Raw genomic sequence first — 25,724 nt, forward strand, 5'->3', positions numbered from 1 at the left:
CCACAGCTACAGATGTTATCCCCTCCATCCAAGCCTTGACGCGTCTGCTTAAGCAAACTGTTCCAACAGACCACGGAGTAAAGACATCAAAGGACACCCTGTTAGAGATATAAGGACCGTTACTTCACCCTTGCATCAAAACAGCAAGCAACAGGTATGCTGTGGAAAAAGTTGCTGGAGAATGGTGGTGCCACAGCTGGAACTCCCCAGCCAGAGGAGCCACCAGAAAAGAGGAGCAGGGAAGACGGGAATAACTCATTGTTGGGAATGTTTAAGGCAATACTGGAAGAAAACACTGAAGCTGCCATTCACCAGGAAAACAGCAGAATAGATGCAGAAGTAAGTGTATAGATTTATTTAACATTTTCTACAGACGCAACTTATATCTCTCGAACAACATCATAATTGGTATTTTTCTGTTGTGTTTTGTTAGCTTGTAGCTCCAGTCATATCTGTCACGCTTCATGTGAGCCGTTGTCCACTGGAATACTGGAGGAGCAACCAGTTCGGTTTTGAGTACATGGCCCAGCTTGCTCAGAAATATCTGTCAGTGCCTTGCACTAGCCTTGCACCAGCGAGCGCTTGTTTTCTGCTGCTGGACACCTGATGACCGAGGAAAGAAACAGACTTGCACGCGAAAAGGCAGAGATGCTGCTTTTCTTTGAAAAAAAATCCTGATCCCTGATCCATCAAGAGGTGGAAGGGTAGATAAATAATGGGTAAATAAGTACTGGAGCAAAGTCTCTCTCTCTCTCTCTCTCTCTCTCCCTCTCTCTCAAACAACTGAACCTCATTTACTTTAGTGAAAAGGTATTCATTTGAATGGAACCATAAACCAATATCATTTAAACTTTTAATTTTTTTGTTACTATGGAATGTACTTTTTTGGTTTGTTTACACAGACAAGTCTAACTTGTGTCAGTGCATTATGCAGATTTTGTTTATCATTATTGCGGAATGCACTTTTTCAGATTGTGTTTACATAGAGATGTTTGAATCTAACTTGTGTCAGTGCATCAATTTGATATATTCATTTTTTTTGAACTTCTGGAATGCACTTTTTCAGTTTGTAATCCTGATGCATGTATTTGCATCAGTTCAAGGGGCCATTATTTTTTATTTTTTTTTGAGAGGCTTGCCAAAAGTTGTTTATTGGAAAAAATAAATATCTACATTTAAAGAGTCAAAAGTGTTTTTGGCTTTGCTCATAGTATTAATGCCATGATCTTAGGTCATGATCATATATATGTACGTGTGTGTGTATTATCAGTTTATTGGATTCGGTATCGGCCTTTATAAGCTGAAAGTTATCGGTTACTGGTATCAGTGTAGAGAAAAATTTATCATGCATCACTAGTTATAAATTAAGCTATCCAGTAGAATACAATAAATCAATATGAGCTCCCCCTTAACCTGTTGTACATTAAGGTGAACAGTTTAATTAATTAGTAATTATAATTCGGTAGTATAATACAATCTGAAATGCAGTTTTATTTTTAGAAAACTATTAAAGTTCTGTTTTAATTAAACAAAAAAATTTCAGATTAACTTTGTGTTGGAGATTGCAAAACTGTACAATTACCAGGCTACAAGTATGGCCTTATATATCATATAATTCAATACATACAAAAACACATTCATTTCAAGATGTTTCCGTCTGAATTTGTAACAGTTCTGTAGAATGGCCCATAACGGCGTCTGTTTTCTAGTGTTAGCAAGCTGTTTCCACACAGCAAAGCCTCAACACATACCAAGAGACAAACAGGTATCAAACGCGACAGCTTGCAGTCATCTGTCGTATGCTGTAGCAGCACACCAGTCTAGTAAAGATGCTGCTAGCTAATGTCTGGATAATAAGTCACTAAATGCTAGCACCTCTAGCACACCTGTGACATTAAAACGTAGGATAGGTATTCTGTCTGTTGTTGTCAAGGGCTCATTAGGTCTACCAGTCGACACTTGTTACTAAATAGCCGTGTCAGACTGTTGGTTGGCCGGCACAGCCTGTCACATACAGAACAGGCCTACGCCTGTGAAGGAGCTATGTGTCTACAGTTGCCCAGTCGGTACTCACCTCCTCTCCTTGACCGAACTGAAGACCGAGATCCACCAAGTGCTCCACCCGGATGAAGCCGTCAGCATCCTCGTCACACACGTCGAAAACCTCCTTCAGCCTCCTCAGAAACTGCAAGAGCTGCTCTTGGTCGGGAAAAACATTTCCTTCCATTGTCGAGCTGGCTTCGTCGGCGAAAGACGTATTTCCCCGCTGTCAAATTGGCTGTTAAAAAATCGGCTTGACGGTCACCATCATCGCTCCCGCTCTCCGCTCCGCCGGACCGACTGCTGCTGCTGCTGCTGCTGCTGCTGCTGCCGTGACGTATGCAACAGCACCGCCTGTTCAAGAGGCGCGAGTTACGGAAAAGGGCGATGATATACGATGTGGGCACGAGACACTGTGTCATATGACGGCTGCTGATTAATAATCCTGGTGTGTGACCACTACTGCTTTCCACCAAAACAACAGGGGATATTAAACAACTGCCTCAACGACCTAAAATGGCTTTTAGGCTATTTTGCTCTTTTGGCTCCTTGTCCACTACCACTGCACCAAAAGCCATGTAACGACATAAATGTATAAAACCATATGGAAGCCCATTTCTGCCAAAATAATGATAACAACAACACTAATAAGAAGAAGAAGAAGAAGAAGAAGAAGAAGAAGAAGAAGAAGAAGAAGAAGAATGCTTATGATTATGATTATAGTAATATCTTTTCCTCATACATCTCATCCTGAAATTGTGAGCAGGAGCCATCTGGCTATCCAACATAGTATCTGCTGTCATACCACCATACAGAGCAGCTTCAGGCTGTGAGACTCCTGAACTCAATTTTATGAAATAGATGTAGCACAAATGACTCAAACACACTTTCGCTCAACCAGATTCACCCAGGGGTTTGTTCCTATTCAGCCTTTCTTGGTGCGGTATGATCAGTTGATTGCACTGGCTGAGGTAGCTACTATATTTGGTTTTAAACTTGGTTTTAAAGTCTACATTACAGTAAAGTCATTTTCCTAACCCAACAGACTGTTTACTGGTCCTAATGCCTGCTTTAATGTGTGTGTGTGTGTGTGTGTGTGTGTGTGTGTGTGTGTGTGTGTGTGTGTGTGTGCGTGCGTGCGTGCGTGTGTGCGTGTGTGCGTGTGTGTGTGTGTGTCTTGGCTCATGTTGGTGGATTTCCCATTATTCTAAATGGAAAATATCTTGAGGGAAACACCTGGTTATATAACTGCTCTTGCCAAAATGTGAATATAGGGGTGGACGACTTCCAAAAGTGTTTTGTGCAAATCATTTCCAAAAGACATAGCACACATGTCCCAACCAAGGAGCACCTTTTCATGTATCTTTTTTTGCTTCAGTGTCACCCACATCCACTGCCTGTGTTCCCGTTGGGGTGGAGCGTTTCTCAGCCACACAAGCACAGAGATGCCTCTGGTGATCCTCAGTCGGCTCCCAGGTTGCCCCCTCGGTGATCCTCTGTTGGTGGTCCTACGAGCTTCCAGGAGTGTTCCCGAGGCAGGGGTCCGACTTCCAGTGGGTCCCAGCCCACGCCGCCTCTGCCAGCCTATGTTTAAATGTTTTTGGTGTTCAGCTTTGGCAAAATAAAACTTTTTGTTCCCCCCTTATCTTGCCTCCTTTTGGGTTCACCTTTTAGTTTTCCCCTTTAAAACCGTAACAGGCCCAATGGTGTCTTAAAGGAGGGTTCCTCAATCCTTCCCTGACCTAAAAAACTTGATTCAAATGCCCATAATCAAGCTCTGCTGAAGTCTGACAATGACCCATTCATCTAAATCAGGTGTGTTGGAGCAGGGAACCATTTAAAAACAAGCAGGGCAGGGGGTCCTCAAGTACTGAGAAGCACTGTCCGAGAGAACCTGGCTGTGAGGCAGGGCTGTGTGCCCCACGGTGTCATAGACAAGGGAAGTAGAACAATACCCAGCAAACATGCCCATGCGGGCCCCAAATATATTAAATGTGAACTGCAAATGCCCATACTTAAAGCCTGGGAAAGCAGTTGGGGCCAGCATGGAACCTGTGAGCAACAACCTCTGAGCAAAAATGTGGGCAGTGGGAGTGTAGGGAGAATAATGGTGAAAGGAGATGTCAGAAAAAGGCAGAAGGAAAACTCGCTGGCAATAAGATTTGACAAAATGAATATAAACAGAATTTGGCTGGACATAGTAGGTTAGACGAGTTATGGGAGAGGAGCAGGGAGACAGGTCAACTCCTCTTTTAGTCTATTGGATAATTTACCAAAGTGACCAATTGGGAGAAGTGGGTGTGAACTGGAAAAGGGACTCTAAAAACCCTGGCATAGGTAGAGAAGGAAGGGTGGCACTTGGTAGATCTCCTAAGAACGAAGGCTGTTAAGAGTTCTTGCCTCCACAGAATTCTTTTATCAACATACTATTCACCGACACCTTTGATGAAGAGAGCCCAGAAACCACATAAGCCCTGAACTGGAGATCAGCCATTTAGTCACAGCTGCACACTGTAAAGGTCACATTTTCAATGATTTCCTATTGCACTATAGCACATTAACATATGGAGGCATAATTTCTCCACACATTTACAATGATTAGGTTCAAGTCAAGTCACTTTTATTTGTAAAGCCTAAAACCAGAGAAGATATTCTGTCACGGGGCAGTAACATCTGTACAGTGTACTGATCTGCATAATGGACAGATGAAATGAAACAATCGCCTGGCCTCTCCTGATGTTCATGGAACTCCACACAGCGACATCGTCTCGTGCACCCATGAAGAGTCTCTTCAGCATGGCCAATCTGATGCAGACAGCTTAAGTTTGTCAGCAGCAAGCAGTATGTTCTCCATTTACACTTGTCATGCCATCCTCATCATCATCAGCCTTTGTGGCCAGTAACATGGTATTTTGTTTATTGATGTACTACTCTCTTGAAATTCATTTGATTTACTATGTCTGATCTGGTATAGCTATCAATACATCCATGAAATGATACTATTCCATTAGACATATAGTCTCCTGAGCACATATACAAATTCGGTTAACTCACAGGTTACTATTAAGCCTTATTGTGAGGATGTAACCTGAAAGGGGAGTGTTAGGATCAAAGATGCAGGGACACAGACTGGCGGGAGCCTGCTACTAGAACTGTTGGGGTAAAAAAGGAAAAGTGCATTTTTAACATAAAACAGAAGCTAACACTAAAATAGTGTTGCATGTGACAGTAACCACAATAACTACAAACTAGAAAAGAATCACAAAAAGGCCCATTTATCAGAATTTGAAAAACTATGAGTATGAGGACATGAAATGGTGCATTTTTATGTAGACTGTCAGACTTATAAATGGATCACCAGAAAAATAAGGCTATAAGTATAAATAAACTATAATTATTTCTATCTGTATTCATCCTCCATCCTCAGCCTTTGAGACGACCTGATTTTTTAACTTCCCTTACCCTTCCCTCATTAGTTTGTTTTTCCTCTCTTACCTGTAAAAAAAAAAAAAAAAAAAAAAAGAGGTCCTTACCGGCCCTTCAGGATCTCTGTACCTGCTGGTCGCCGCTGAAAACATGTCTGCCTCCGCGCCGCACACTTGGTTCCACATCTGTGTAAGTGTTTTAGTTTGAACTTGTATAAAAAAATAAAGTGAAAGAAGACAGCTTTTCCCCCACATTTACATCTCATCAATGAAAGTCTGTGATGAGACTGGATGAGGTCAAAGGTTATAGATAGATTTTTGTTTAAGCAGCACTAAAGACCCATATTAACTGGAATATGAGGCCCATTAGCCATTTAAGAACATTTCAAAGACCTTCAGAATTTCTCCTGATTTATGTGTTTACACTTTTTTCATTCCTTTTCCCCAAATTACCACAAACTAATCGACTCACATCAATTCAATCGAGTTCTGTTGACTGGTAAACTGACCTGCTGCATCTTATCCCCAGAGGTTATGACAACTGCTATGAATGTAGATAGTGAGATTTGTTCCCTCTTTAGTCTGATTCACATGCACTTGACATGTACCATTTTGTTGATAAATGCATGACCAGTGCAGCCATACAGTAGCTGGACAGGTTCTCCTTGTTACTGTTCAGTCTGTCGTGTTATTGAAGCTGATTCTCCCCCCTCCCTTCCGACAAAGTTTCCAGTTCAACAGGTGAAAGACTGAGAATGACGTACTTTGTGAACTGTCACGTGACTGTCGTGTGGCAGAACGTGCTCAGTGAGGCCTTGAGTGAAGAACAGCAGCTCTCAAATCAGTGTTTAGAAAGTTCAAATTTATTTTCAATAAAAGTATTAAAACACAGCCAAGAATACTTCACCACGAGAAAACAATCAAAACAATCCAACAGATTAACATTGATGATCAAATGATGTTATAAATTACAATGAAACACAATCATCACTGAAATAAATATTTCACTGTAAGACGATAAAAACAAGCAGGTGGTGGGACCCAGACATTTAGTATCTGCGCCACTTTAGAAGATGTGTTTTATGTCTGTAATTTCCCTTGTGCTAACATTGGATACAATAAAATATAATAATTATTTTAGAAGTGTGAGTTGGGTGAGAAACTGGCAGGATGAAAAGTGCACAAGCACCCAGCATGTGAATATACAAGTGGACAAACAACCTTCCCAAGAGATTAAAACAAGTTATTAATGCTGTTCCCAGATAAATCATCATCATTCACATTTATGCAATACAGTATAAAAAGCTCACGCACACGCACAGGGCACGCACGCACGCGCACAAACACACACACACACACACACACACACACACACACACACACCTCCTGTCATCACATAAGTGTGCATCTGCTCTTTGGCGAGGCGGTCCAGCGCAGCCAGCTCAGTTTTTCCTCACTGTAAGGCGGGTAGCGCAGACCGTTGAGTCTCTCCAAAGCCCAGCCGCGCAGCATGACAGCCCGCCGGTGGCTGAACGCCTCAAAGCCCCAGCGGCCGTGGTAACTGCCCCAACCACTGGCCCCTGGCAGGAGACATCACACCCAGAACACCATTCAGAAAAAACATGCAGACAATGTCAGAGAGGCCGGACGAACAGCAGTCTATTCAAAATATGCAACGGGCTACCAATGACTTGTAAGGGCCACTCAGAGGATCTGACGTGATTTCACCCGAGGTTTGAATTATTCTGTTACACTCAAGCCCAACTGAATACTCCTTTTGAATACTGAATACTCTTCTTTATCTGAGCCAATTAGGTTCCTGAAATATTCCAACTCAACATTTGCGTATGGATGAAGTTTTTGTGCCTTTTGAAACTTTATAAAGTTCCAATTTTGTATGCGCCAAGTCAAACTGTGCTCCGCCAATATGGTTTTTAATCACCAGTTAACTGTGCTCCAAAGTCGGGCACAATGAATTTCTCTGGTCCTCACTGGTTTTAGGATGTGTGTGAAGTTACTGCTGCTGGTTTAGCCACTTCATAATAAAGCTGTCAAAAAACAAAATACAGCTAAAAATAGATAATTTTATTTTGAAGACGTTAAATGAAATGAAACGTGTTAATAACTGACACAACTTCAAGAAGCTAGCTCTGTTGACATGGACATATACAAAAATGAACATGTGCATCATTGGGACTACACTAATAATTATATAAAGCTTTTATTTTTACCGTTTTCAAGTAAAACATGACAAATTCATAAGATGGCCCAAAAAATAATTTATGGCAGCCACCACCTCAAAATGTTTATTATGTGTCTACTTACTCAACAACTGACAAAACTGAGCGAGTTTTTCAGGAAGCTTTGGGTCTTTTCTCCACTGAGACAAACAGGCAGCCTACATTGGTAACCGTTTGCTGTATTTGTTGTTTCTTAGCCTTTCGTGGCTTTATTCAACAGGACTTTCACAAATTCAGTGTAAATGGTGAAATCAGTTGAAACAGTGTGTATAAAGCTGCTAAATGTTTGCAGGTAAGATGACTTCAGACATGTTAGCTTGTTAGCCATGCCGCCAACAAAACAAACCTACCTACACCTCCAAAGGGCAGGCTTGGCAGGGACATGTGGATGATCCCGTCGTTTGAGCAGAATCCTCCACTGCTGGTATTTTGCAGCACTGTGTCCACTACCTTTAGAGGGGAAGCGCAACCTGATAAATATGAGACGATACTTTCACAGGTATGATGTGGGGGGTGCAGAGCGGTTTTCTTACAGAGGACTCATCGGAGAAAGCATAGAGGGCCAGTGGCTTCTCTTTGCGGTTGATTAATTCAATGCCTTTCTCCAAAGATTCAATAGTGAGGATGGGCAGAATGGGGCCGAAAATCTCCTCCTGCATGAGTGCGTCGTCTTCGGCCACATCCACCAACACCGTGGGAGCTGAGGGGAACCACAGAATAGAATATAACCAAAATCTAGGTTAGTACATTTTATATATAATGTTATTACATTTTATATTAATAATGCTTCATGGTGTGCAGTATCACACCTGATGATGATTAAAACCCCTGAAATATTTGCTTGGGTTTATGGCTGAATTTTGTAATTATTTATTATCATTATTACAACTAATAATTAATAAACTATAATCAATAAATGAATGGGGCACCCCCTCTCATCCCATTTCATGTCATCTCTCAAGCTGCCCTGTCAATGAAGCCATGAAAAGGCCAAAAAATACTAGCAATTGATACAAAAAAATAAATGTAAAAATGAATTAATTCAAAAACAAATATGAGTTCAATTAAGTCAAAGTTTATGCTAATATCTGTGAAAATTGTGTTTTGTTTTTCAAATTAAAACCATGATGAAAATATGCCACAATTTCAGGGTTAGTCCAGACAAGCTAAGAGTCGAGCATCAGCAGTAGGTGACACCAGCGTCAAGAGATGAAATGTTTTCACATCTGAGGCGATAAAGTTTGGTTCAGCGTGGTAAGAGAGAGAAACTTTCAGAGGGAATTCAGAAGGTTTGCGGTTGTATTTTCCTGCTTAGTAAGGAGAACAGGGGTAGGAATACTTCTTCAATTGACAGTGTGATTTTAACCTAATCTGAGAAAAATGAACATACAGTCTTATTACGGGGCATTTCTCTGAACCTCCAGTGCATCTTATTAGGGAACCTCATATTCAATCTATAATCTGTCTGACAGAGGAATCTAGTTCAATTTCTAAGCACTGACTGCTTCTGAAGCTCACCGATGTACTTGTCCTCCTGGCTGCTCTCTCCTCCCACAACAACCTTTCCACTGGACTTCCCGAGCAGTTCCATCAGTCGAGTCCAGTGTGTGGGCGACACGATGCGGGAGAAGTCCGGACAGCTCTGAGGGTCTTTGCCGTAGAAGTTCTCCAGGACCTTGCGCAGTTCCGGCAGCAGGGCGTCCCGGTTTTCCGGTGAGCACAGTACATAGTCCGGTGCCACGCAGCTCTGGCCGGCATTAAAAAACTTGGCCCACGCTATGCGGCGGGCGGCGGCTGTGATGTCAATTTTTCCGTAAATGATGCAGGGACACTTGCCACCCAGCTCCAAGGTTACTGGGGTCAAGTGGACCGAGGCCGCCCGCATGATGCTGCGTGCCACACTCTGAGAACCTAAAAGACACAGCTGAAAAGTCAGTGGCAGAGTGAAGAGGGTGTTTCTACTGCATGTGTGAAAGTATAAAGCCTGTAATGTGTGGAATAAAAAGGAGATCTCTGTTCTGCTGTATCAATTCTGATGCTCTGTTTTTAAACTACACTGTGGTCGTGTGACCACTGAGGGACAAAATACATCTATTATATTTACCACTGAAATATTGTGAAATACTGTAAGCTTGTACCTGTGTAGAAGATGTGGTCAAAGCGGTTCTGCAGAAGTGCCTTGGTCTCTTCTGCTCCACCATGGACAACTGCATAACAGTCCTGCCACAATGACAATCTCATCTTAGTGTGTGTCAGTCACTGTGACATGAGTGTGAATTTATATAAATAAAACATTAGCAAAATGACACAACTTTTAAACTCAATGGTTGATTTACCTGAGACAAATACTTGGGGATGAGCTCTGCTATCAGACTGTCCATGGCAGCGCTGACCTCTGAAGGTTTGATGAGCACACAGTTCCCTTGTCAAGGATAACGACATCATCAAATCAGTTCAGACGGCAGTGACTGATTGAGGTTAGTGATCTGACCTCACTTTGTCATGAGGGCCACATTCACAAAGAATACTCGTAATAAGGCTTAAACAGCCTGGCTATATTGAAGCCAGAAAGAGTAAAGCAACATTATGTAGAAATAGGCACTTTGTGTGATTTGTCGCCCCCTACAGTTTCTGGGTGCAAAACATCAGTAGTAAATACAAATCCTGGATGTTCAACAATTTGCCAAATGTAGTGAAGGTGCTAACTACAAACAAACTACAAAATCAATCATGGCCGTTCCAATGATTTCCACAAATCAAATGTTTGTATGATTGATGAGTGGAACACAAACTACTTTGTCACAAAAAAAAACATTCATGAAGTTTAATTTAGTATCAGTTAGTATCAATTTAACTTTTTCGGAAGTTGTGACCAAATCTACTGGCTCAAAAATATACATACAGTAACTTAAACAATGAATTTTGGTGATTATAGAAAGTTGTGTGAATCAAATGTTCTTTGTAGCATGGCCTCTTAACTTCTTCTAACCGATAAAGATCGGACTTGTGTGATACACCCATTAAACACAGCCACAAACACTACAATGTCTAAGGAGCTTAGCACTGATCTGATGGAAAGCATTATTGATTTTCATTCGATCATTTGGAACCATTTCAAAGCAGATACAGGTCCAAGCATCAACTGTGCAAACAACTGTTTGTGAGTATAAAGTGCTTGGCGAGTATGTAACGCTGTGATCTTCCCCTCTCACTCAAGTTACACTGAGCAGAAACAAGAGACAGAGACACCATTCACCCTGTTACACCACACTGAACCATCGCCATGACTCTGAAGCTGATATCGTAAGATGAATGGTTACATGATGCTGCTTTAATTAAACTCATCTTGCCTCAAACGGAGCTGCTGATTCTAAGGTGCTTGGTAAAAAAAAACAGTATAATTGACAGAAGGGTCTGAAAGTGTTCCTGGCTACAAGCACAGATACATTATCGTTCAGGTGTGATGTCCTCACCAGAACGACCTGAACAAAATGGCTGTTAGCTGTTGTCAGCTGCAATCATACATTCCATGACTTATCATTTATCTTTCAGGTTTGCAGGTTTGAAGCTACATTCACAAAGTAATCACAGTCAATCTTCCTAGCACTAAGACCTTAGCAAATGCAGCTGTTGTGTATATTCTGGTTATATGGGTGAGGATGATACCTGCGGCAATGGCTGCGACCAAGGGTATGAGAAGGAGCTGCAGAGGATAGTTCCACGGCCCGATGATTAACACAACTCCTAATGGTTGCCTCTGCACAAAACAGTCATCTAGCTTTGTGGCCTGGAAATGGACAAACATCGAAAATAAATTACAGAGCAAAACAAGCGTTTTGTAAATACAATGTAAGCACATGCAAGTTATAAAGGCCTCAGGCACACCAAACTGATGTGTTGCCTCACGGTAACTGTGTTTCAACAAAAAAGCTCTTCAACACACCCGAAGACTACAGCCGGCAGCCAACTAGCTTGAGCGCTCCGTACACGTGGGAGAGGAAATATCTCTCCATACCACCAGGTGGCGGTAGTCTGTATTCATCATTCAAAAAGCGAAACTGGGGGACTCCAGACAGCAGATATAAAAATCGCTGTTATTATAAAGCAGCGTGGTTTGACACCACTCCCACTGGCCACTTCAGATCAAAAATATTTCTGATAAAAAAAAAAAAAAATGTGGAGAGGGGAGGTGAAAAAAAGGAGATACTGCACTAAGTGGGTGAATTTATGGTATCACAGTTACAGCCTCTGCCCAGATGTGTCAGAGCCCTTAGCTGAAAATGATTAAAATATCAAACATCTGCAAAACCAAGTACAGTTGACTCATTATAAAGGAGTAATACACAAACCTTTTTTCTAATATCTATTTTGTGCTCTGTTGGAAAAATTACTTCAAAATAAGAAGCTCATAAGAAGCTTTTCATTATATTGAAAATAATTATACACAAACTGATTAATTGATTAACTAATCATGATAATCAAATTAAAATCATTGTTGAGCTCTGCAAAGTATATGTATAATACTACCAGCATTAATAAATCCTTGCCAACCTACCAGGTTTTTGCTGACATACTCGGGCTTCAGCCAGCTGGATAGGTTATCGATGGCGTAGTGCAGTTCATTGATCACTATATCAACCTCGGACAGGATGGCCTCGAATTTTGGCTGATGTGTGAGGACGGCAATAAGAAGGGAAGTTAGTGTTAGTTAGTTTACTGAACTGTCGCAGACAAAGAAATGACATATACACTGTGCTCCAAACACCCTGCATGCATTCATGCAGCCTTGTGTGTGTGCTCTTCTTGCACCTAAAATGTTCAACTTTTTCATATTTTCCATATTATGTGTGTGAATCTACCTCAAATATCAAATGCTTAATGGCTTAATAAAATAAGTGGAATAGTAGGAGGGGTGAAAATAAGACACCATGATGCATTTTAAATAGAGAAGTTCCAATACCATTTTTCCTTCCTGATACCAATTCCGATAACTTATTTGGGTACAGTAGTGGCAAATATAAACAGGATCACGATCATGCATATAAACTGATTTGAGAATACACCTTGCAGTTCTGTGTTAACAGGAAATTTGAGCCTGATGTACGACCAAGGTTTGATGCTCCCTTTATTATAACAAGGCTGGAGTGGGGGAGCAGCAGGTGCAGCCACAGCTCACCCAAGGCCACAGATAGGGGCCTGGGTGAGACACTTTGTAGGCTTTAAGGAAGACAGACAAAAATGAGAATAGTAAGATGACAGTCTCGCGTGATCATGACGAAGGGGGATGGTCCAGGAGGGCACTGGTGACCTTGACCCCGAGTATAAAAGAGGGTGATCAAGGGAGATTTCGCAGTTGCCCCGGGGTACCTCATGGATTTATAACTTCTTCTCTTGGGATTAACACCTTTTTGGACTGAAGACTTGCTGCCTTGCCTCTGATTTGGACTTAGTCTCTGAACTGTCTTGCCTCTGGTTTGGACTTAGACTCAGAGCCGTTTCTCCTCAGATTTGGACTTTAACTTTTGAGCGGATTCACAGGGATTCATAGTGGAATAACTGGACGGATAAGGAAGGTAGTCTCCCACTACAGTACAGGATTAATTATTTTCCCAGCTGTATATACACTGCTAACCCTGCGATATGACTGCCATCATTGCTGTATGGCCTGGCTCAGGTAAAACCTTGCAAGGAATGATTGCCTTCCAACATTCTTTTTTTTTTTTTTTTCTTTTTTATCAATTTTGACAGTCAGCCATAATTGAAAAAGAACACATAAAGAACCAAACATTTTAAAGCAGTAGTGCAACAGCAACTTAAATAAATCTAGGAATAAATAATTCCCTCAGAAGTCACTTATGGAACTTGTTTGCTTTGCAGCACCACACTTTGAGGGGCAAATGTTGACGCTGATACTGTGTCCACCCAGTGTGCAGACTCTGCAGACATGGGACACACGTCAGAGGTCCACATGTCAGTAGTAAAACTGACTGCCTGACACGTCAGCCTACATGAAATGTGTTCGCTCACTGTCTCATAAAGTTTGGGGAGAGCAGTTTCGTTGTGTTCTGTCACGTGATACATTTGAAAAGCTTTGTAAAGTTGCTGGTGTTGAAATTCGGCAACATTCCTGCCACCCCTCCAAATTACAGTTTTGCGTACTGAACAAGTTACTGTTTTACTGGTGGTGTTATTCAGAGCAAAATATGGCCAAATAGCTGACATGTTGCTAGCTCCGTCTCACTCACCTGAAATCAACTTCTTCTTTGCTGCTCTAAAAACAGTAGCTGTCAGTGACAGCACAGCGCAACTTCCTGTGTTGGCTTTTAGAGCCGAGAAGAAGAATTGATTTCCAGTGTGTAACGTTAAGCGGAGCTAATGGAGCTAACCAGGAATTAGACCTACACTTTAGGCAGTATCGGCAAAATTTCTGATACTGGCATTGGAATCGGAACAACTCTAAATTTAAAAAAAAGGTGCAGTTTGTAAGACTTTTTGTTAGACACACACGCACACGATCAGGAAAGGATATGAAAGGATGAAAAATGCTGAAAATCAAGTTTACTTTTCTCTTTGTCTCCCAGCGTGTGGCAGTCAGTGTGCAATCATGATGGCGACAGTATGAGGGTGTATTGTCTCAGTGTGCACAGGCCTCCACTCTGGTGATATGCTGCCTCCAGTTGGTCTTAGAATGAGTTCAACAGGGAGGCAATTCTTACATACTGCACCTTTAAAGGAAACTGTTTAGTAGCTTTCACACACTTTCACACACTTCGGTCATGGGATTTAGATTTAGTGTTCAGTTTCACCTCCACAAGAACAGCTACAACCAGACAGAACGGCTGTGTAAAACAGTAAGCATCACCCTTCTGCCCCGGCTCTGTAATTATGTGCTGTGTTGTGGAAGCAGAGAGTGTGTGTGTGTGTGTGTGGGTGTGTGTGCACGCGCATGCCGGCGTCCCGTGAGCAGTCTTGTACCTTTGCAAGGTCTTTGTGCAGTGCATTTAAAATCAGCTCCTCGTTTTCTTTGACCATGGACATAAGCTTGGTCAGCTGAGTTCGGCGAAACTGCTCTGGTTTGGTGATACCCGCACTGAACGCCGCACGCAGCCTGTCCACAACCTGACTCTGGGTGTCCATCCTTTCACCTGGAACACACACACACACACACACACACACACACACACACACACACACACACACACACACACACGTCAGCTTTTTTTCTTTAAACATATGATTATCATAATAGTGATGAACTTCCATTTCAGAAATTAAGTTTGACAGTAAAATAAGTGTTTCTTACAAACATACACATATATATCAGCTTTATAATGAATTAAATATACAGTTGCATTTATTAACTCTGCATATGTATTAAACATTAAACATTTTCCAAAGACAGTTAATAGATGACCTGTGGCAAATCTCTTGGCAGCCTCGCAGTTAGACTCTAACCGTTATGTCATGAAGCCTGTGAGCAGGGTGACACACAGGATGCTGCATGTTTGTGCAGGCCACTGATGCGACACCCACAAATCAGAGCAGATAAGCCTGTCCACATGACTCAGCAGAAACAAAGGCTGGCAGAGCCCCGAGAGGAGTCATGTGGGAAAACATGCTCTCTAGTCATATCAGTACACAGCAACCAAGAGGGTTTGTGGAAGTTTGCGCTGAAAAAATAAAAAAAAAGTGAAGTGAAAATAAAGCAGATAATGGATCTGGATCTTAGACTTAGAGACTTTAGTTGATTTCGCAATGTTTCGTAATGGAGAGAGAGAACGTGTTACAAAGCTGTGTGCGCCGAATTCACCAGAAGTTCGTCGTGTTTGATCAGAAGTAATCACGTACGTTTCCCCCGATCCATTTGGTGGAGAAGCAGAGTTTTACACTTTTTTTTTTTTTTTTTTTAAATTTCCCAATGGAGGTTCGCACACCGCTGTTAAACCAGTGTCGATGGCACTCATCAAACCGTAGTGCACTGGAACTATACGGGCACGTTTTTGAACAAACGGATGAACTGACAAGCATCATTTTTACATAGAGCGGAAATTTAACGTTACTAAATGTGTCTGACACCGTCAAAACCTCCGTGACATGTTCCCGAGTGAAATCCCGATCTTTCAGGGCTCGTCTACTGAGGTTAGTCTCACAACTCCGAACCCTTCTTAGGACGGACCAGTGTTAGAAGAGCAGCAGAAGTGTGTGACTTGTAGACGAGCTGCTGCTGTGCTCAGCCTACCTGCTGTCCTGGGTGTCGTCGGCCCCGCTGCCCCTCTGTGCCGGAGAAACGCTGAAGACAGACTGCTCTTGTGTTTCCGGGTGTTGTCCTTTTTCTTCCGACCGGTTCAGTTTGATCTGAATGGGAGGGGGCGGTCGAACTTGAAAAACTAGCCCCGAAACTTGTCAGGCGGGACGGCCTGGCACGTTACGGGTGTGAACAGGTAGCGCAGTGGGCACCAGGCAGCTGCCCCCCCCCTCCCCTCCACCCTCTGACCCACATTGCCACAGTCCGACACACCGGACGCTAACTTTATTTTTATATTTTGAGTTTTTCCTTCAAACCTTTCTTTAGTCACAGTGTTTTCCCTTTTCTCTCTCATGAACAACACATGCAGTGCTCAGCGCCACATCGACAGTGGTGTTATTTTGTCCAGAGCCTTAATAATCCCACTCATAATTCTACTTTACATTTGAGACACACATGGTGATTTCCCTCAGTGTGACATGATGGATGCCTCCTCTTCAAGACTGCGACCTACCAGCAAAAATTGAACCCACATTCACATTATGATGTAAAAGTTTCAAAAAACAACCAGGATTCAAGTTCAGTCTGGGTGGGAGTGTGATTAATGGACTTAATATTCATAATAAATAGGAATCCAGGATAGACAGACACCTTGTTACATGCTCAGTGTAGGAAAAATCTTAGTGACAACACACCATCAGATTGGTAGCAAAGTTCATATCATGGTACAATTATTCTCAGAAATAATCACAAGGAAAATCTAGCAATGGGTTTAGGTTGGGCTACACTAGGAGAATGAATGCTACAACACTGTTTTGCTGAGAAACTTGTGACTTTCCATCAGAATGGGAGGAGGAGATAATGACTGAACTGAATTTTCATTTTTGTGAGAATTTATCCTTTAAGACTTCCTACTGACAACCACCAATGTAAAAAAAAGCATGGATGTATAACTATGGTCAGTATGCATGTCAGTAAACCACACCTGAACATAAATCAGTATTGATACAAAAACTTTATTCTCACAATATCAAAAATGACAGACCTACAGAGATTTGTAGATTAAAAGGAATTAAGAGAGCAAACAATGGTGAATATAGTGACTCCTGTCGGCCAGTCATTACATTTCCGGTAATCATTTGTGATGGTGCTAGGCAGCAGCACTGGGTATGTTAAATAGTGACACACATGACAGATGAAGGTTAAAACAGAAACATAAGAGCAAAGAGGGCTGGAGGAACAGGTCATTTTGCATTTAATAATGGCAGCAACAATTATACAAAAAATCAAAAACAGAGACAACGTATGCACTGTAGGAATTCCTTAAATGATGAGTTTTTGAAAATTCCTCATCTGCATATTATTGGAAACAAAAAAAATCCTCCTTCCAAATACTTCTAAAACTAAATGACAGTGTTTGTCATGAAAAACATACTACAAGAGTGGTGGAGGTAAAGTCAGAGTGACAGTGTCATATCTACAGAGAATGAGAAAGGAGAACAGACTCAAATGGAAGGAGGCTGAGGGGAGAAAGAAAATGGCCATCTTCTACAGCCAAGGAGAAGTGACAACAGTCATGTGCCCAGTATCCACCTCACCCCCTACACCTTTCACAGTGACTGCTCTGTCAGGCTTGGGCAGTGTGGCAAAAATCCAGCTCATCAGGCTGAAGCTGTATGGAGCTTCGCAGGTTTTGGCAGGTTTTCTGTCTAACTGCTCCGAGTTCAGACTGACAGAACTGTCCAGCAGCAGGATGGAGGGTGGCTTATGAGAGATGAAACTGGAGATTCTGACACATCATGGCTGCCCGCTCAAAGACTTCACAGGAAATAGTCGGCTACTGGCTTCTTGGAGGGGATACCTCTGGTCTCTTGTGGTGCTGCCTCAAATATGATAAACTCCCGCTGTAGATGCTCATCCAGCTCCAAGATGGCCGCCACATTGCCACATCTGTTTGTCAGGAAAGAGACAGCTGGTTAGGACATTCAGAAACTTAAAAGGGCAAAGCAATACATGTTGTTTTCTAGATCGGGGGCATAAGTACAAACTTTGAAATCCTACCCTAGTCAAATTTGGGATGACATGTAAGATTTTTAATGTAGTGCTGCTTTTCCACCATATCAGCGGGGTTATACAGTTTTTTTTTGTGCAGGTACACCTGCTAGAAATGGCGTATTGACCCGATTCCCACTATGTGCAGGCAAGGCTGTGATTTCTATCTGAAACCTTAAGATGACACCACTGGATGTGGCATCACTTCATGCAGAAGAATTTAGCATGTTCAGCTGGGTCTTACATTTAGATCAAAGAGTGTAAACATTCCCATCGCACACAAAAGCTTGATCATTGCAGGCTTGAGTGGGATTTCTCACCAGTGGAAAATGGGTATAACAAAAACATGTTTCCAAAATGCATTCAGGAAAAGAAATCTATCTTCTAAAAGAAATTCAGGTATTACGGACAGGCCCTGATTAAGGAGTGTACAAAGTTAGGAATTCAAAGTTAAGATGACACAGACCCTGTCATAAATACAAAATAACAAAAACTGGCTGCGCCACTGATGGACTGGGCTATGACCATGAAGATAGGAACAACATGAACACTAAAAAAAACATTATGACTAAAATGCTATAGAAACGGTCACTATTGGAGATGGCAACATCAGTGTCAAAATTAAACTTAAGTCACTCTGTTAGTTTTAAATTTCCTGACAATGTACCAATGGGTATACAGTATACCCTCTCAGCTGACATCATTAATGGCTCTGACCCAAAGCAAATACCAAATTCCCAGACTTATTTGTCCATTACAGCAAGACAGGCTGCCAGTGACAAGTGAAGGAAGATGGCCACTGACAAGGATAGTCTTATGTACATTCTAAACACAGATGCAGACGACATGACCGATGTCGACTGAAGAATTAAATTCACAGTTCTGGATGGGATGACTGAAACTGAACACAGACATGAGTTTAGGAATTGTTTCAGTAACAGGAAGGCAGGACTTTTCCTAGCAATACAACTTTAAGTTAAGATAGGACAAGTGGTTTAAAATCGTTCTTTAATGACAGGGACATGTATGATAAAAAAATTGGACACCCTAAACACAAAGTGTTTCACCCCACATCTTGCATCATGAGTCACAGAGTGTTGTGAGCCTCCACGTCCTTGTGTGCCCTTATTAGGCCGTCGTCACTTTGATTAAAGCAAGCCTAACAATCAAAATCAGCTAAAAAGTTGTTTATTAATCTAATCATTACTTTTACCCCAAAATCAAACCTAGAGGACACCTCACATCCAATTCTAGTGATAGTTGGGGTCTTTTGATGTGGGGTTTGATAAGCTACTTATCCCAGTCAGTGTATTACACGCAGTAGATGACCATGACCTCATGAGTGACCAGCTCTCCCCCTGTGTGGAGAACCAGCATGTAGCACTGACAGGGAAGCAGAACATCGTACTGCTAAACAGCACCAAAAGCAGGACATACTCTTGCACACTTAAAAAAGGCATACGTAGGAATACAGATGTTGTAGGGTTAAGGGAATATAGTCCCAAAGGAAAGGATTTTCTGACAGCATCGCAAAGCACCAAAAATCTTCTAAATACATCCCCCACACACAGATGTATATATTCTTAAGCGTCTTTTAGGTTTCTAAAAAACATCTTGTTGGTGCCGTTCAAGTACAATGCACTGCTTCCTTCTTGGTGCTACGTGCTGCTAATGTTTTGTTACCATCTGTACCAAAAGTGGTGCGTCTGAGTGGTATGATGGCAGGGAAAACCCTGAGTGACGAGTTCACCGGGAAACCATCCTAACCCCACATCACATTCTTACCACTGATACTATGTCCATTTGAAACAGAGACCTAGTTTTACTTTATCTACCCACCTGTAGCAGTAATTGGGTGCTGACCACACAGTGAGAACTGTCTCATTGAAGTGCCACTTGTAGCCCTCCATGACCAGCTGGTGTGCTCGACAAATCATGTGGATGTCGTTGGCGGCGTTAAACTGGGCCACGACGTCACTCCCAAACAAGTAGCCAGCACCACGAGGACTCACTCCCCAACCTGTGGTGTCTATGGGAGAGAAGACGAGTCAGGTGAAATGCTGCCATGGCATCAATGTTTGAGACAGACAATTGTAAACTATAAAAACTATTGTCGTCTATCTAAACAAAATTCCTCAACTACTACCAGTGTTTTTCCTTTTATCTTGCCAAATACCATTTATTTAAACATTTCTAAGCATACAGACTTATACAATGTTTAAATGACTTGACAGGAAGCCTGTATACCTTCAGGATCCGACCACAGAAGGTCACACATTGGCCCATCATGGGGTACTTCCTGTTTTCTATCAATGGTCCGGATCTGGTCCAGTGTTTGGATTGATGGAGACAAGCCACCGTGCACACAAAAGATCTGAAGGACAGAGAAAGGAATGCATCTGATACATCTCACATCATAAACTAAGAACTCACTCAACCGGCCAAACTGTCAAGCCTCAGAGGATTTATAGCATGCAGCTTCATTGTCATGGACACTGAAAGGAAATACTGGACAATGTATCTCACCTTTCCATCAATGATAGCAGAGAGGGACAGGTAGTCGAATATCTCAGTGCAGTATCTCCAGACGGTGACTGAGCCATACTTGCGTAAGCACTCATCATAGAAGCCGTAGACCTGGGTGATTTGCCGGGACTCGTGGTTTCCCCGAATCAAGGTTATCCTGTCTGGATAACGCACCTGAGGAGAACATCAGACGTAAACAGGGATCAGGGAATTTCATAGACCTGAAAAAAAGGAATATTAAGCAGCACAGCAAAAAACAATGTGAGAATTTAATTACAAAACATGCAGTACAGGTCAAGAGATCTGATCTGTTTTAAAAGTGCAACCCTTCCACCTCTGGGAGAAAAGGACAAAGTGAGTGTACCTTGAGAGCTAGCAGCAGGAGGAAGGTCTCCACACTGTAGAAACCTCTGTCCACAAAGTCACCCATGAATAGATAGTTTGTCTCTGGGACATCGCCACCAACCTGTCAGGTGGAAAGATCAAAACAAGTTATTTAACAGTAGTGTACTAGGATTGTTATGCAAATACAACATTACAATGTTGCTACTATTTTCAGTCAGATAGGACCTGTATCATGGTTGGCCTCACATTCGTTGGTCAGGAATGCTGCTCCATAAAACAGACCAACAACCTGAACAACAGACTCCATCCAACAACTAGGTGCCATGACCTGCAAGCTCCAGAGGGAATCAAAAACGTATTGTCACCTTATTCTACCAGTGACGTGTTGGGAGTGGAGCTGGACTGCTGTCCAAGTTACATGTCATCTTGGAAAATGGCTCCCACCCACTGCATGATGTGGTGGTCAGCCACAGGAGTACATTCAGTACTAGACTGATCCCACCAAGATGCAGCACAGAGCAACACAGGAAATCATTCCAGCCTGTGGCCATCAAACTGTTCAAGTCCTTGCTTTGAGTGTTAGATAGTGGACAATTTGTTTCTCTCTAATGTGCAATAATAAAGACAAACAATGTGCAATAACCCATTTATATTCAACTGTAGCATTATTTTTTACTCTGTATACATGGATATATTCTAGTAGAATGCACATTTCTTTTATTTTTGTTTTGTTTATGTTGTTCTTGCTGATATATAGTTTTCATTACAATCATTATTTTTCTGCATATTCTTGACTTTGAACAGGAACAGCTATAACACATGCAATTTCCCCTTGGGGATCAATAGTATTTCTGATTCAGTTCATCCCAATTCCCAAAGAGATGTGGGTACACACATGACAAAAAATCTCAAAGACGTCTGAACCAAAAAGAACAATGTCGCCATTTTCCACGCCAAGTTGATTAAGGTTCAGCCGAAATGCAGCAAACAGGGTAAAGGATTCCGTTGACATATCAAAAAATCAAAATTCAACAGTGCAGCTGCTGTTAGCATGTCTGCATAACAGTGGGATTATAATCACTTTTTGGACCTGTGTGTGCATTTCACAACAGTGCTGATGTTAACCAGATGTTATAATACACTCTGCAGTAAATTATAGGACATTTTAAAGAAACACTATGAAACTATTCTACCTTCGGGAAACAGCTTCAAACAACAACCTGTGAGCTCACAACATACATGCTGAAAATGGCATGTTAATCTAACACAAGCTTGGTCTAACAGTATGAACCATAACAAGGTTGCAATTGTTACCTTTTCTTTTGTGAGGATGTCATGTCTTTTATTGCAAACCTCTACCCCCCACATTTAAAACCAACTGACCGTGACACTTGCAAAAGGGAACCCTCTCTGCATCCTGGGTTAGCCCCACCCAAGACAATTGTAATTAGTTTGAGGAAATAAAAGCAAGCCTGGTTTCCTTATACCAGAATGACATCTGGTGCGACCAGCCCTTTATATGATGCTGACACAGCACTATGGAGGTAGGTCTTGCTATGCCATACCACCAGAAAAGACCAGAGGCAAGAGTAAACCTCAGCCTGACTTTTAGTCTTCGGCTTCAGCTTTGTAAGTAATACTAGCTGGCTTGCTATGACCTGTGTTGTTGCAACTGCTTGATGTTTGGCTGTGTAAGCAAAATTGTTGATTTGCTAGTTTTTGATCATAAGAATTGTATTTCAATCAAGACAAATGCACATGCATAACTGTTTATCTTTATGACAGTGGTATATAGGTGAATTGCAACCTGAAATACTGCACAAAATGCTACTTCTTGTAAGTCTTCCAATATTGCTTCAGTCACAAATATCATGATAGACAATGCTTGGAAAGTAGGAATAAAACACATCCAGACATATCCTTTAGGACTTGTGTTCAGCAAAATACATTGAGAATATTACATTTGTGTCCAGCACCTCCAATCAACTTAAAATGTGAAATACACCACATGGACAAATAAAAATGTGAGAACCTGGTCTATAATTAGCAATGTGTAACAAAAGATAGAAACTTACTCTAAAGAGCTCTTTCAAGTCATAGAACTGACCGTGTATATCACCACACACCTATGAGAAAAAGAAAGACAAGACATTATCATGCATAACTTTTATGTGTATGGCCACATTGATATCTGTGATAGGCCAATACAGACCGACTACTATATCAGAAAATGTTACTTACTGTGACAGGAGAGTCTACTCTCTGAACATTGCTTTCTTCAACCAGAATCTCTCTGAAAATACACACAACATTTTAATTTGTTTCATGTCCATGTCAGATTTTCTGCTGATGTGTTCAATGGACTACCAGCTAGTCAGACAGGAAATCGAGTTTGTAACTACGTCCAGTTACGGAGCAATGTGTCCTAGTGCACATTGGTGTTGAACTCAGGGAGAATGTATTCATATGCCACCAAGGACATAGCTCTAATTTCTGTGGTGTCTCTCTTCCATTTTAATCCAGTATATACAACAGGGACACCTGCAATGGCTGACATTACAAGAGCCTACTGACTATTTATAATGTAGATCAACGCCTACATAATGAAGTCATTTTAGATGTTTCTGTGCATCTCTAGAATACAAACTATTAAATTGTTCACAATTCAAGTACATAATCAAAGTCTTTATAAAAAATATCTATTAACAGTTAATTAATCTTTTCCTCTGTATTAAAAAATGATGGTCAAGGGCAAAGCTTTTGTCTGTATTATCTAGAATGAACACTTATCTTGTGAAATACACTGAATGTGGCCACATTTTTGTTTGTAATAGAGCTGCAACAATTAGCCAATGAATCAATTAGTTGAAAGAAAATCAATTAATTGACAATATTTGATCGTTTCAGTCATTTTTCAAGTATATGTGTCAACCACTTTCTGGTTCTGGCTTATCAAAGGAGGGAATTTTTGCTGTTTTTTTGTTATTTCGTTTTTCAGCATTGGTTGGACAATATATGCAATTTCAAGATGTCACTTTGGGCTCTCAGGCATTGTGATGAGCTCAACATTATATAGACTATGTATAGATTATCTATCTTGGGAAACCAACACATTAATCTGTGAGGAAATAATTAGTTGCTGACCAAATGTTGAGAACTTGGAAGGATATTAAAACAACTTATAAAAGTAACAGTTGTTATAGTGAGCTGACTAGCTAAGTATAGTGCTGTTTCACTATTATATGACACACCTGTCCTAAGAGCACCATCCGTTTCACCTTATAATATCAGCTACAGTCACACTGTTGCTACAGTGTCTTGTAAAAGGGTGAATGGTGTCTGTCACTCGTTTCTGCGCCATGTAACTTCAGTTTTTACTTTAACATACCAGTTTTCAACACAGCACATTGTTCTGATGTCATTAGTTTTGCTCATATTTGGCACCTACATTACATCTGATAGTCTGTGACACGCCTGGGATTTGTATTTACCATAGAGGTGTTGCACTCAAACTGCTGGAAGCTGTGACATGGTGTGGTATGGCAGCGACATACCCAAGTTACAGCAATGATTTACTTTTATGGTTGATAATTCACAATTATATTCAAGATTTGAATGTAGTATGCAAGCATGACACAACTTACTTATTCTAAATACATGGCATTAATCAAAAAGTCTGCTGACTACTGTATATCAACAACTGTTCATTGTGTCTGTACAAGTTGATCAATTACCTGGCCTTGGCACACAGTGCTTTCACTTCATTTTCCTTAATGAGCTCACAGCGTCTGAGCTGCTCTATCTGTCGGTCCAGGTCACTGATGTCCCCCATTGTGACACACATAGGGAGAGCTGCTCACACACTATGGTCACACACTCCTCTTCCGTCACACCGGGCAGACTGAAATAACAGACTCTCTTTCCCAGGCAATTGAGCGGACAGTCACAACGACCCCCTTCCTTCCTCGGATATAGCCCTTCAGCGCTTCAGGCTCCTGGTATGTGGATGAGCGGAACAAGGAACTGTGGGGGAAATGCGTTGAATTAAACAACTAATCTGAATTAAAGCGAAACAACATTCACGTATACCGACAGACATGTCCAACGTTTGTTGGCCTATTTCCTCAAACTGCTTCCTAACTAAGAGATAACAACGATCTTATTAACAAATATTATAAACCTCACATCATATCGCTTGTTTATTTGCTCGGAGCACAGATGAAACATGTAGCAGACACTATTTATTCGTCTAAGAATTTAAGGGCCTATGGGCGTAGCTAAACAGTAAGCTAACATTAGCACCTTAGCTTACATCACTGCTAACGACGTCAGCGAGCGACTGATTCTTTGATAACTTAGCCGACCATTTTGTTTGGGCTTCTTTTCCTGGAGGTTTACGCTAATGTCTGCCAACTGGTATCGAACGGCTACACAGACTTAATGCAATCGTTGTCTGAAGAAACGTATTTAGGTTAACTGACGAAAGGCTGTATGTTAGCTGGCTAACTACGGCTGTCGCGGCACCGACACTGGTTAGCGCTTCTAGGCTAATATCGTGAGCAAGTTAGCTAATGCTAGCAAGACGCTATCAGAACGATTCGCATAACGCCGCTGATTATTCGACGAAATATACGTAAGATGAATTACCGTCAAGTGAGTAACAGCAGAAGTTTGAGAGAGAAATCACTATGTTTCATTCCGTGGATTGTGTGGTGTTCCACCGTCCACCGGCTCCTCTTCTACCCCCGGTATCGTCTTTGCCGGTTCGCTCCTGCCGTGCTCATGAACGCTAGCGACTTGACTGGAACTTCCGGTGTAGGGAACGCGCATTGGAGTGCGCTGAGAGGAGGC

At 41.6% G+C, this 25,724-nt stretch overlaps 3 protein-coding genes and 1 long non-coding RNA gene across 5 annotated transcripts in view; 1 reads left to right on the forward strand and 3 right to left on the reverse strand.

Moving 5' to 3' along the window:
• The window catches only part of rab11fip4a (RAB11 family interacting protein 4 (class II) a), a 28,477-nt gene extending 26,103 nt beyond the window's left edge, over positions 1 to 2,374 (reverse strand). Inside the window, exon 1 of the mRNA XM_037088332.1 lies at positions 2,075 to 2,374. Within this exon, the coding sequence (XP_036944227.1) occupies positions 2,075 to 2,227 (153 nt within the window). The 5' untranslated portion in view covers positions 2,228 to 2,374. The remainder of the gene's footprint in view (positions 1 to 2,074) is intronic.
• A 419-nt stretch (positions 2,375 to 2,793) lies between these two features.
• On the forward strand, positions 2,794 to 3,685 carry LOC119013634. Its single transcript, XR_005072796.1, has 2 exons — positions 2,794 to 3,011; positions 3,419 to 3,685. It is a non-coding gene; the product is annotated as an uncharacterized LOC119013634 (long non-coding RNA).
• A 2,621-nt stretch (positions 3,686 to 6,306) lies between these two features.
• aldh3b1 (aldehyde dehydrogenase 3 family, member B1) lies at positions 6,307 to 16,164 on the reverse strand. 2 transcript variants are annotated; one of them, XM_037088465.1, is made up of 10 exons: positions 15,945 to 16,164; positions 14,681 to 14,850; positions 12,261 to 12,371; positions 11,372 to 11,492; positions 10,042 to 10,127; positions 9,844 to 9,925; positions 9,224 to 9,616; positions 8,239 to 8,405; positions 8,056 to 8,155; positions 6,307 to 7,045 (listed from the first exon to the last, which is right to left on the reverse strand). In XM_037088465.1, exons 2-10 carry the CDS (start codon positions 14,840 to 14,842, stop codon positions 6,858 to 6,860), a joined length of 1,410 nt encoding a protein of 469 aa, XP_036944360.1. In that variant the 5' UTR covers positions 14,843 to 14,850; positions 15,945 to 16,164; the 3' UTR covers positions 6,307 to 6,857. The 2 variants fall into 2 exon arrangements, with proteins under 2 accessions (XP_036944360.1, XP_036944361.1); XM_037088466.1 differs by lacking the exon at positions 15,945 to 16,164 and adding an exon at positions 15,120 to 15,259.
• A 782-nt stretch (positions 16,165 to 16,946) lies between these two features.
• Positions 16,947 to 25,707, reverse strand: LOC119013697 (serine/threonine-protein phosphatase 4 catalytic subunit B). The gene is made up of 9 exons (XM_037088467.1): positions 25,521 to 25,707; positions 24,608 to 24,896; positions 23,115 to 23,166; positions 22,949 to 22,999; positions 20,893 to 20,994; positions 20,529 to 20,702; positions 20,250 to 20,376; positions 19,842 to 20,031; positions 16,947 to 17,900 (listed from the first exon to the last, which is right to left on the reverse strand). Exons 2-9 carry the CDS (start codon positions 24,715 to 24,717, stop codon positions 17,771 to 17,773), a joined length of 936 nt encoding a protein of 311 aa, XP_036944362.1. The 5' UTR covers positions 24,718 to 24,896; positions 25,521 to 25,707; the 3' UTR covers positions 16,947 to 17,770.
• Positions 25,708 to 25,724: the final 17 nt, after the last annotated feature.

Source organism: Acanthopagrus latus, chromosome 23 (genome assembly GCF_904848185.1).
Source record: "Acanthopagrus latus isolate v.2019 chromosome 23, fAcaLat1.1, whole genome shotgun sequence".
In the NCBI taxonomy this organism is placed as follows: domain Eukaryota; kingdom Metazoa; phylum Chordata; class Actinopteri; order Spariformes; family Sparidae; genus Acanthopagrus; species Acanthopagrus latus.